Below are 12,873 nucleotides of genomic sequence, written 5' to 3' on the forward strand. Positions count from 1 at the left end.
GAAACAAGTTCATGGAAGACAAAACAGAGAATTTGGCACAGAGATCAGTGCCGGCCAACACTTCCCAGCCAAGAAGTTGTTTGCATGCCCATCGCAGCAATTGGGGGCTGGGTGCTAAGGCTCAGGGTTCAGGGGTCAGACCCCAGGGAGAGGACTGAGGTTGACTGCCATGAAGATACTCTGAGGTGGCTAGTATGACACAGCTGAATGAGTCCAGTGAAAAGCCTGGGTCTGCCAGAGATGCAAGACTTGATCATTGTTGCAGGGACCCTTTAACTCCACAGAACCTCTAACTCCACAAGCTCCCAGACTGCAGGACCCTGCCTTCATGAGTGCCATAGGTGGGATGAGCCAGCTGCAATCTGAGACCCCAGAGGAGGGCCACACCTAAAGACCTGCCACCACCACAGCTAGCATGAATGCCAGAGGTGAGGGGCAAGACAGGGCTGGGGTCTGTGACCCCAGAGGGAGGCATGATGGCTGCCACATCAGCTGCCAAGCTAAGAACAGGCACAGGTCACTACCCACAACTTCCTGGGAGCCTATGCAGTTTGGCTCTTCCTAGGGACCCACAGCCCGGGGCCAGTTCTGCTGGGGGAGCACATGACCTGCCTCAGAATGTAGTGACATCCAGCAGATCTCTGCCACCACAGGCACTCCCTGTTCATACCAATTGTGGTTGCCATACCCCTCTCTCTCCCCAGCCTGATTGAGCAAGTGACCTTTAATAAACTAGGGCCTTTGCCCCTTCTTGTCTAGGTAGGAAAGACTCTAGGGGGTGGCCTACAAGCAAAGGCAGGGCCAAAACCAAAACAGAGCACCAGGGACTATGTGACCAAGGAAGAAGGAATTCATTCCTGCAGCAGCAGGTGCAGTGGATTAAATCTCTGCAATTAACTTGAGACTGTGGGCTTTTGGGGGCTTTGGAAGCAAGAACAAGCTAGAATAAAGCCAGATCTAAGTAGGAGCTGATGCCACAGTGCCCACTGCATGTCCAGAGACCTTCCTAGAAATATTGGAGGATTTCCTGAGTAGGCAGATGGACTGGAGCACATTGGGTTGTAAGGACAACTGACATCACAGAATATTGTTCTTCTTACTATCTCTCTCTCTACATGTATGTATGTACATATTATTTTTATTAATCCTTTACTTTTTACTTTTTACTTACTTTTTCCTTTTTTAATGTTTTTTTTTAAATTCATTTCACTTTATTTTCCTCTTATTTCTACACCTTTTCATTATATTGTGTTTTTCCCATGTTTTTGGTTTTGCATTTTTGCTACTCTAGTTTTTAGTCTTTGTTTTCATTTACGGATTCATTTATTGGTTTGATTGCTCTCTTCTTTTTTGGTTCCTCTCTTTACTCTTTCTTCTGTTTTCTTTTTGTGAGTGTGAGTTTGTGAGTTTCTTTGTGTGTTCCTGTCCGATTAATGTTGCTTTTACCATTTGTCTTGGGGTTTTGTCTATCTGTTCTTTTTCGTTTGTAGGTTTGTTTTATTTTTTTTTTCTACGATTTCTTTCTTTATCCCTTCTGTGTTCTGTGGCTTGTGAAGTCTTGCTGCTCCAGCAAGGGGTTGGGCCTGAATTTCTGAGGTAGGAGACACAAGTCCAGGACGTTGGGCCACCAGAGAACTCCCAACCCCATGGAATACTAATCAGTGAAAGCTCTCCCAAAGGCCTGCATCACAACACTAAGATCTGACCCCACCCAAAGGCCAGCAAGCTCCAGCACCAGACACCCCACACCAAACAACTAGCAAAAGAAGAACACAACCCTACCCATTAACAGACAGGCTGCCCAAAGTCATACCAAGTCTCATAACACATCACTGGGCACAAAACTGCCCTTTACAGGGACAACATCAAGCTCTACCCACCAGAACACAGGAACCAGTCCCCCCTTCCAAGAAACCTTCACAAAGCACTGGTCCAAACCCACACAATGGGAGCAGACTCCACAAGTAAGAGGAGCTATGACCTTGCAGCCTGTGTAAAGGAGACCTCAAACACAGAAAATTAAACACAATGAGAAGACAGAGAAACTTGCAGCAGATCAAGGAACACCAAATCAAACAAATGAAGAGAAAATAGGCAGTCTACCTGAAAAAGAATTCATAGTAATGATAGTACAGATGACTCAAAACTTCAGAAATAAAATGGAAGTACAGATAAATAAAATGGAGGCACGAATTGAGAAGATACAAGAAACATTTAGCAAAAGCATAGAAGAAATAAAGAACAGAGAATTAGCCATTAACAACATAATAACTGAAATAAAAAATACACTAGAGGGAACCAATAGCAGAATAACTGAAGCAGAAGGAGAAAAAGTGAGTTGGAATATAGAATCGTGGAAATAACTGAAATAGTGCAGAATACAGAAAGAAGAATGAAAAGAAATAGGGACAGTCTCAGAAACCTCTTGGACATTAAGCACACCAACATCCAAATTGTAGGGGTCCCAGAAGAAGAAGAGAAAAAGAAAGGATATGAGAAAATATTTGAGGAGATTATAGTTGGAAACTTTCCTAGCATGGGAAAGGACATAGCCACCCAAGTCCAGGAAACCCAGACAGTCCCATATAGGATAAACCCAAAAAGAATCATACCAAGACACATATTACCCAAATTAATAAAATCAAACACAAAGAAAATATATAAAGGAGCAACAGAAAAGCAACAAGTAACATACAAGGGAATCCCCATAAGGTTAACAATCTTTCAGCAGAAACTCTGCAGGCCAGAGGGAGTGGCAGTATATACTTAAAATGATGAAAGGAAAAAACCTACAACCAAGGTTATCCTACCCAGCAAGGATCTCATTCATATTTGATGAAGAAATGAAAAACTTAACAGATAAGCAAAAGTTAAGAGAATTGACCACCACTAAACCAGCTGTACAACAAATACTAAAGGAACTTCTCTAGACAGGAAACACAAGAGAAAGAAAAGACCTACAAAATCAAACCCAAAACAATTAAGAAAATGGCAATAGGATCATATATATCAATAATTACCTTAAATTTAAATAGATTAAATGCTCCAACAAAAGACATAGGTTGGCTGAATGGGTATAAAAGCAAGACCTCTATATATGCTGTCTAAAAGAGACCCACTTCAGACCCCAAGTGCATGTACAGGCTGAAAGTGAGGGGTTGGAAAAAGATATTCCATGCAAATGGAAATCAAAGTAACAGTAGCAGTACTCATATCAGATTAAATAGACTTTAAAATAAAGACCATTAAAAGAGATGAGGAAGGATAAAATATAATGATCAAGGGATCAATCCGAGAATAAGATAGAACAATTACAAATATATATGAACCCAGCATAGGAGCACCTCGATACATATGGCAAATGCTAACAACTATAAAAGGGGAAATCAACAGTAACACAGTAATCGTGGGGGACTTTAACACCCCACTCACACCAATGGACATATCATCAAGACAGAAAATTAATAAGGAAATGCAAGCTTTAAATGACACATTGAACGAGATAGAACTAATTGATATCTATGGGCATTCCATCCAAAAATGGCAAAATATACATTTTTCTCAAGTGCATTTGGAACACTCTCCAGGACAGATGACATCTTGGGTCACAAATCAAGCCTTGGTAAATTTAAGAAAATTGTATCAAGCATTTTTTCTCACCACAACTCTATAAGATTAGATATCAATTACAGGGGGGAAAATGTAAAAATACAAACACATGAAGACTAAGCAATATGCTTCTAAATAGCCAAGAGGTCAATGAAGAAACCAAAGAGGAAATCAAAAAATGCCTAGAAATAAAAGACAATGAAAACATGACAACTCAAAACCTGTGGGATGCAGTAAAAGCAGTACTAAAAGGTAAGTTTATAGCAATACAAGCCTACTTCATAAAAACAAAGTAACATCAAATAATCTACCCTTACACCTAAATCAATTAGGAAAAGAACAAACAAACCCCAAAGTTAGTAGAAGAAAAGAAATCATAAAGATCAGGGCAGAAATAAATGAAAAAGAAATGAAAGAAGCAATAGCAAAGACAAATAAAACTAAAAGGTGGTTCTTTGAGAAGATAAACAAAATTTACAAGCTATTAACTTGACTCATCAAGAAAAATGGGGAGAAAACTCATATCAATAAAATTAGAAATGAAAAAGGAGAAGCTACAACAGGCAACACAGAAATACAAAGGATCATAAGAGACTACTATGAGCAACTATATGCAAACAAAATGGGCAGCCTGGAAGAAATGGACAAATTCTTAGAGAAGTACAGCCTTTGAAGACTGAACCAGGAAGAAGTAGAAAATATGAACAGGCCAATCACAAGCACTGAAATTGAAACTGGGCTCAAAATCTTCAACAAATAAAAGCCTAGAGCCAGATGTCTTCACAGGAAAATTCTACCACAAATTCAGAGAAGAGCTAACACCTATCCTGCTCAAACTGTTCCAAAAACCTGCACAGGGAGGGAAACTCCCAAACTCATTCTACAAGGCCACCCTCACGCTAATACCAAAACAAGACAAAGATTCCACAAAAAAAGGAAAATTACAAGCCAATATCACTAATGAACATAGATGCAAAAATCCTCAGTATAGTTCTACAAACAGAATGCAAGAACACATGAAAAGAATCATACACCATGATCAAGTGGGATTTATCCCAGGGATGCAAGGGTTCTTCCATATATGCAAATCAATCAATGTGATATACCATGTTAACAAAGTGAAAGATAAAAACCATATGATTATCTTGGTGCAGAGAATGCTTTCAACAAAATACACAACACCCATTTATGATTAAAAAAAAAAACTCTCTAGAAAATTGGCACAGAAGGAGCCTACCTCAGCATGATAAAGGCCGTATATGACAAACACACAGCAATCACTATTCTCAGTGGCAAAAAAATGAAAGAAGCATTTCCTCTAAGATCAGGAACAAACAAGGGTACCCACTCTTACCACTATTATTCAACATGGTTTTGGAAGTCATAGCCACAGCAATCAGAGAGGAAAAAGAGATAAAAGGAATCCAGATTGAAAAAGGGGTAAAACCCTCACTGTTTGCAGATGCACTGTTTGTATACATAGAAAATCCTAAAAACACCACCAAAAAACTACTAGAGCTAATCAATGAATTTAGTAGTCACAGGATATAAAATTAATACACAGAAAGTCCTTGCATTCCTATGCACTAACAATGAAAAATGGGAAAGAGAAATTAAGGAAACAATTGAATTCACCACTGCAACAAAAAGAATAAAATACCTACCAATAAACCTACATAAGCAGACAAAAGACCTGTATGCAGCACACTGTAAGACACTGATGAAAGAAATCAAAGATGACACAAACAGATGGAGAGATATATCATGTTCTTGGATTGGAAGAATCAATATTGTCAAAATGACTATACTTACCAAAGCAATCCACAGATTCAATGCAATCCCTATCAAATTACCATGGCATTTTTCACAGAACTAGAACAAAAAAAAATTTCACAGTTTGTATGGAAACACAAAAGACCCTGAAGAGTCTAAGCAATCTTGAGAAAGAAAAATGGAGCTGGAGGAATCAACATTCCTGACTTCAGACTATACTACAAAGCTACACTCATCAAGACAATATGTATGTACTTGCACAAAAACAGATCTATAGACCAATGGAACAAGCTAGACAGCCCAGAGATAAACCCAAACACCTATGGACACACCTTATCTTTGACAAAGGAGGCAAGAATATACAATGGAGAAAAGACAGTCTCTTTAATCATTGGTACTGGGAAAACTGGACATTGATGGGTAAAAGAATAAAATTAGAACACTTCCTAACACCATATACAAAAATAAACTCAAAATGGATTAAAGACTTAAATGTAAGGCCAGAAACTATAAAGCTGTCAGAGGAAAACATAGGTAGTACACCTTTGACATAAATCACAGCAAGATTCTCTCTGACTCACCTCCTAGATTAATAGAAATAAAAACAAAAATGAACAAATGGGACCTAATTAAACTTAAAAGGTTTTGCACAGAAAAGGAAACTATAAACAAGATGAAAGGATAATTCTCAGAATGGGAGAAAGTAATTGTAAATGAAGCGACTGACAAAGAGTTAATCTCTAAAATATAATAGCACATACAACTCAATATCAGAAAAACAAACAACACAGTCAAAAAATGAGCAGAGGACCTAAACAGACATTTCTCTGAAGAAGACATACAGATGGCTAACAAACACATGAAAAGATGCTCAACGTTGCTCATTATTAGAGAAATGCAAATCAAAACTACAATGAGCTATCACCTCACACCAGTCAGAATGGCCATCGTCAAAAAATCTACAAACAATAAATGCTAGAGTGGATGTGGAGTAAAGGGAACCCTCGAATGTAAACTGATACAGTCATTATGGCAAACAATATAGAGATTCATTTTTTAAAGTAGGAATAAATCTACCATATGACCCAGCAATCCCGCTACTGGGCATATACCCTGAGAAAACCACAATTCTAAAAGGCACATGTACCCACCCCAATGTTCATTGCAACACTATTTACAATAGCCAAGACATGGAAGCAACCTAGATGTCCATCGATAGGTGAATGGATAAAGAAGTTGTGATACATTTCTACTATGGAATATTACTCAGCCATAGAAAGGAACAAATTTGAGTCAGTTGTAGTGAAGTGGATGAACCTTGAGCCTCTTATGCAGAGTGAAGTAAGTCAGAAAGAGAAAAACAAGTATCATATATTATCACCTATATATGGAATATAGAAAAATGGTAGAGGAACCTAGTAGAGAACGGACATGTGGACACGGTAGGAGAAGGTGAAGGTGGGACAAATTGAGAAAGTAGCATTGACATATACACACTACCATGTGTAAAACAGATAGCAAGTGGGAAGTTGCTATATAACACAGGGAGCCCAACCTGGCACTCTGTGATGACCTAAAGGGGTGGGATTGGGGGAGGGGAGGCAGGCTCAGAAGGGAAGGGATATATACATATATATATATATATGAAAAAACTGTATATATATGTATATATATAAAATTATGACTGATTCATATTGTTGTATGGCAGAAACCAACACAAAATTGTAAAGCAATTTTCCACAAATTAAAAAATAAATAAATAAATTTTTTTAAGTTTCCAAATAGCAAAAAAAAGGGAAGAGAACACGCACAGCTATTCATAAAAGAAATACAAATGGCCAGTATATATATGAAAACATGCTCAATCTTACTAGTAATAAAATTGAAACAATGTCATTTTAATGTATCAGATAAGCAAGAATTAAAAATCAATGCCATTATTGTTATAAATGTGGGGAAACAATCACTTTATATACTGATGGTGGCAATATTGGCACAACTTTTTTAGTGTGTAATTTGGCCATCTATAAAAGTTTTTGTAAGTGTTTCCTTTGCTCTAACAGTTGTACTTGTAAGAATTTATCCTAAGGAAATAACAGAAAAATTGCATCACATTGTTACTTATAATACAACAGTCTAAGTGTCTCTTATGGAATCATTTTTAGCTTTTACAAAGAATAAGTTAGAAAAATTGGATCACAAAAGAATATATGTAGTATAATCCCCTTCACATAAAATCAGATAATTGTTAGCCTTCTAAATATTTTTTATGCTTACACACATACACGCACATAAACCAAGGCTCATTGGATGAGATAATACATAAAATGTTCAGCGCAGTCCTTGGCACATAACATTCAAAAAATTGTTGCTGTTATTCTTGTCAGCATTCAGTAGTCACTCCGTGCTCTGCAATCAGGCAATGTACTAAGTACTTATAATAAATAAGATACTATCTTTTTTGAGGAAGTCTCATCTCTTGGTCATCATCCTTTACCATTTCCCATTCTGCAGCTTTATTGGCTCTCAGATGAATTGTTGAAATAGAGAATGGTCAATGAGGATTGTCTCATTTGTACCATCACCACCAGAAAGTTGGTTTGAAATAATTGAAGGATTTCCTTTATTTCAAAGTTAAAACCACAAATATTGTTTTAAAATTCTCTTTAAGATGAAGATGGAACCAGCTTGAATTCAAGTATCCTGGCAGCACTCCGAAAAATGCAGGATGGATATTTTGGTGGGGCAAGGTATGTGACCTCTATGCACTCTTTAGTGAAATGTAATGAAGTTTGGATGCTGGATATAGTAATGGTAAACTGGTGATGCCTTTCTCTGTGTCTTTTAACAACATGCTGCTGCTGCTGCTGCTAAGTCGCTTCAGTCGTGTCCGACTCTGTGCGACCCCATAGATGGCAGCCCACCAGGCTCCACCATCCCTGGGATTCTCCAGGCAAGAATACTGGAGTGGGTTGCCATTTCCTTCTCCAGTGCATGAAAGGGAAAAGTGAAAGTGAAGTTGCTCAGTCGTGTCCAACTCTTAGCGACCCCATGGACTGTAGCCTACCAGGCTCCTCCATCCATGGGATTTTCCAGGCAAGAGTACTGGAGTGGGGTGCCATTGCCTTCTCCGTTTAACAACATATACCCATCCTATTCTGATGACCTGGTATTTGATAGAATGAATCAAGGAATTTAATATTACAGAGAAGAGTTGGAATTTTTCCTCACCCTGTTCCTTGCCTATACCCCATAAATTCAGCGGGTCAGGAAACTTACCCTGAAAGGAAGGAGGAATGGAAGGAAGGAATGGAAGGAAAGAGGGAGAAAAGAAGGTTGTTGGACTATTCAATTCTGACTGTTTTTCTTTTTTTTTCCTAAGTTTTTATTTTGAAAAATTTTAAGTAGACACAGATGTGCAAGAATCTTATTGAATAATATATACCCTCCCTCGACTCACCAGTTATTAACATCTGTCCCATTTGTGTGTTGTCTTTCTCCCTTCCTTCCTCCACTCCCTCCCTTACTCCCTTGTTCCTTGTCCTTCTCCCTGTCTCACACATACATATGTGCACACACACACTTTTTTTGCTAAAGTGTGTGAAAGTTAGAGATATCATGACTTTTCAACCCTAAATATTTGTTTCTGTCTTCTAAGAAAGAGGGCATTCTCACAAATGACTACAATATAATCAGCACACTCAGAAATTTTAATATTGATATGAATCTATTGTAGAGTTCATATTCAAAATTACCCAGTTGTATCAATAATGTTTTCCCATGGCTTTGTTCCTGCTCCAGATCCAATAAAAAGTCACTCACTGTATTTTAGTCATTATATCTCTTTGATGTCTTTTAATCTAGAAAAATCCCTCAGCCTTTCATTAATATTTCATGACAATTTTCACTGCAGTGTTGAAGAAAGAAGGTCAGTTATTTTGCAGAATGCCTCTCAATTTGGTTAAAATGGTATCTTCTGAGTCAGTTTCCTCTGTCTGGGTTTACCCATTAGTGACCTCACAATGGACGTGTCTATTGTTTGCCAGCCCTTCCATGAGGAGAGTGCTTCTCTCCATATTCTTCATAATCTTCTACTCAAGACTCCATTATCCTTTCTCTATCAGTCTTTGACCAAATGGCTTTAGCTTCCATTGATGAATCAGTTGTTATTAATGTGGTTGTAAAATGACCGTGTTTTGTAAAATGTGGTTGTAAAATTCTGTGTTTCTATTGTTTCTATCATTCTTTGTACATGTACTAGTTGGAATCCATCTGTAAAAAATAAAATAAATAAAAATTTTTAAAAAGCTCCCCCTTACCCCATTTATTTTGTAGTTTTATTGTCAGGATAGTCATAGATTCTTATTTTATTCTTTTTTTTTTCCCATGGTGGATTCATGTCAGTGTATGACAAAACAAATAAAAAAAAAGATTCTTATTTTATTCTTATGTCATGCTCCATTCTATTGTTTATTTCAGTATTCATATTAAGATCTAGCCATTGGGAGCCCCCTCAAGTTGAACTTCTTTTAAAAATCAGTACTATTGGGTTTCCCTTTGGATTTGAGTTTTGCAATTGGCTTTATAAGTAGGGAGGAATATGACTTACAATCTACTATAATCCTTAAAATTGTCAGATACTGTTTTCTCTTTTCAAAATGGTCTTTTTGACTATTTTTTGAAATGATATGACAAATTTGAGATGATTTATCTTCAGTCTGTCCTAGCTTATCTTGCAGCTAATGGAAATTTTTGCCATATGTTCGGCATAGTTAACAACATAGTATGTGGCAGTGTAAGAGAGAAAAACTGATCTGCTGGTGGATTGTGAACCCATAATTGTAGTCTTTATTAACATGGTACCCTAACCTGTACTACACTATGTCTAGGAGGGCTGTAAATTTTCACTTTTAAAAATTTGTACTAATGTATAAACGGTAGTAATCCCCCAACAAAACATTTTAGGTATCTTTTTTTCCCCACTAAACTGTGTTGTCTTAAAAAGAATTTCCTCTGATTTTCTGTGTTTTATTTACCCTCTTTTCAGGATTCAAACAGGTAAATTGTCAGAGTTTTTGACAACATCTTGTTGCACACATTTGAGCTTCATGGACCCTGGACCTGAGGGTAAACTGTACAGTGAAGATTATGATGACTATGATAATGAACTGGAATATGGTGACTGGATTAATGGCTATGGTTTACCCAGTAATGGTAAGGAGGCTTCATAAAGTCACTGGCCTTGCTCGACAAGAACACAAAGTATTATTGAGCATCCTCCTTAATATTTCTCACTGCCAGCAGTCTCACTCCTGTTTAATACACCTAGATTTCTACTATTGTTTGGCTTCACTTTTCATACTTCTACTTAACTTTGGTTTCTGGTCTAATATCCCTGTGGTGATTGTGGAGTATAGAGTTGGACTATCCCTTATTAAGGTTAGAAGAGACTTCTCTCCCAGGTACATAAAATGACTGGTGCTTTAAAAACAGAAGGAAGCAGTGGTGAGTGAGAGATATTTAATCAAGTGTATATTAGGAAAACTAGACATATACATACTGCTTTTTAACATTAAAAAGCACAAAAATATGAAATTCCATTAGGGTTATAGAGAATATTACAGGGACACATCAGAAACTCTGGGAAGGTCTCTATAGTTTGAAAAAACTGATTTTGTATCCCTATTGCTTTCATATCACAAACTAGACAAATAAAGCAGAATAAAATTTAATTGGCTTCTAGGCATACAAAGATAATATGGTGAGATAGCATCGTGAGGGAATAAATTTAAAATGCCTGAAAAACACTCTTTAAGTATTAAAATGCTGACCTAGGCAGGGCAAGCATTACATTATTTGAGTCCCAAAGAGAGAAAGGGCTGATGGGAATGAATTATTGTTTAATTATGTAAAACATGGTCTGTCTACTTTCTTTGTCTGGGTATTTGCCTGTTAACCTGTATGTTAAGGCAGCCAATTTCTTTCTTAATAGTGGTATGTTGGAAAGAAGAAAAAAATAAATAAATTAGCTTTCCTCAGTGAGCTAGCAAACATAATCTTATATACAACAAACCAGCACACTAGCAGTCAAAAGGACTGTCTTCTCACTTGGATTCAGCATCTACTCACCTAAGTACCATTTAATTCACTGTTTTTGTAAGATCTAAAATAGTATGAATTTCTTTGTTTGAAGAGTACATTAAATACAAGGTTATTTCATATTATCAGTAATAGCCAAAGTCATGATATCTATCTTGGCATAAGCTGAGATATTTTGAAAACCAAATATTTTGAAAATCATTATCTTGATCATATATTGATGTTGTTGCTATTCCATAGGTAGTTGTAATTTACATCTGTAGCACTTGTTCTCTCAGATTACTTTCTTAAATATATCTCTTTAATGATATGTTTTATTAAGTTTGATATTATGCAATCTTAGTCACTTTCTTCTGTCTGGATTTACTCATTGGTGGCCTCACAGTGGACATGTCTATTGCTTGCCATCCCTACCATGTTCTTCATAAGCCTCCATTCAAGTGTCTAGATTGTAATCAAGGTTATGATATTTGTCATTAAGATGTCACTAAGTGTGAGGTCCACTCTTGCAGCTTTGCTAATTCCCATTAGTCACGTCAAAGAACAGAAATACAACTGGAGAAATCCCCAAAGATGACCAAAATCCAAATGATGCATGACTGATATAGCGAACTTCAGTATTGATCCAAACACTGGGCTTTTCCAACTATAAATGTTCATGTAAAATCCAAAATGTTAAACATCCACAGAATATGTGTGTTTTTTTTGTTTCTATTATCCGTAATCAGAGATAATGTTATAGAAGGTGTAGAGGGAGAGGGAGAACCCCAGAGAATAAGGACCATATTTGTCTTCTTCACCACTGAAACCTCAGTACCTAGTACACAACCTGGTATATTGTGGACAATAAATATTTGATTAATAGATGAAGGCAGTGACTAAAAAGACCAACATGTGGTCATTAGTTCTTTTGGTACCAGTGCCACATGGAGATGGTGGGTTTTTTCCTTTTTTTTTAGCCATAGTAGCTGCCATTTGTGGAATCTGTTTTCAGCTAGGCTCCATGTTTAGTGGAAGATTTTTGCCCTTCTCCACAAGTTTCCTCATACCAGTGAGATTCAAAGGGCCCTGTTCTACTCCTCCTCCTCCTCGTCCTCCTCCACTGCCACCAACATTACCATCACATACACATACATAGATCATGAAATGCTCCACCTTGCCTATAATAAGCTCATACTACTTTCACGGGGCCTAAAAGTAGTATTATCTCAACAAGGTAAATGGCCATGGTTTCTAAATAGTAAAGATTGTAAAATGATCACAAATTTTTTTTTACCCCATGCGCTAAAACAACGTGTTTCTGGTGCTGTAGTGTGGGCACAGGAGCCAGTCATCCTGTTTGGTGGGGGAGATTGTGAAGTTACTAAAATATTTATTTATTTTTCTCTCCCC

At 37.2% G+C, this 12,873-nt stretch overlaps 1 protein-coding gene across 18 annotated transcripts in view; it reads left to right on the top strand.

Annotated features, from left to right (window-relative positions):
- Positions 1-12,873, top strand: part of PHKA1 (phosphorylase kinase regulatory subunit alpha 1) — a 164,507-nt gene that overhangs the window by 107,345 nt on the left and 44,289 nt on the right. For all 18 annotated transcript variants that reach the window (XM_081566944.1, XM_081566933.1, XM_081566941.1 and 15 more), the window contains exons 17-18: positions 8,054-8,132; positions 10,430-10,596. In XM_081566944.1, coding sequence (XP_081423070.1) covers positions 8,054-8,132; positions 10,430-10,596 — 246 coding nt within the window. The remainder of the gene's footprint in view (positions 1-8,053; positions 8,133-10,429; positions 10,597-12,873) is intronic.

Source organism: Giraffa tippelskirchi, chromosome X (genome assembly GCF_054371585.1).
Source record: "Giraffa tippelskirchi isolate mGirTip1 chromosome X, T2T-mGirTip1v1.2.pri, whole genome shotgun sequence".
Taxonomy (NCBI): Eukaryota; Metazoa; Chordata; class Mammalia; order Artiodactyla; family Giraffidae; genus Giraffa; species Giraffa tippelskirchi.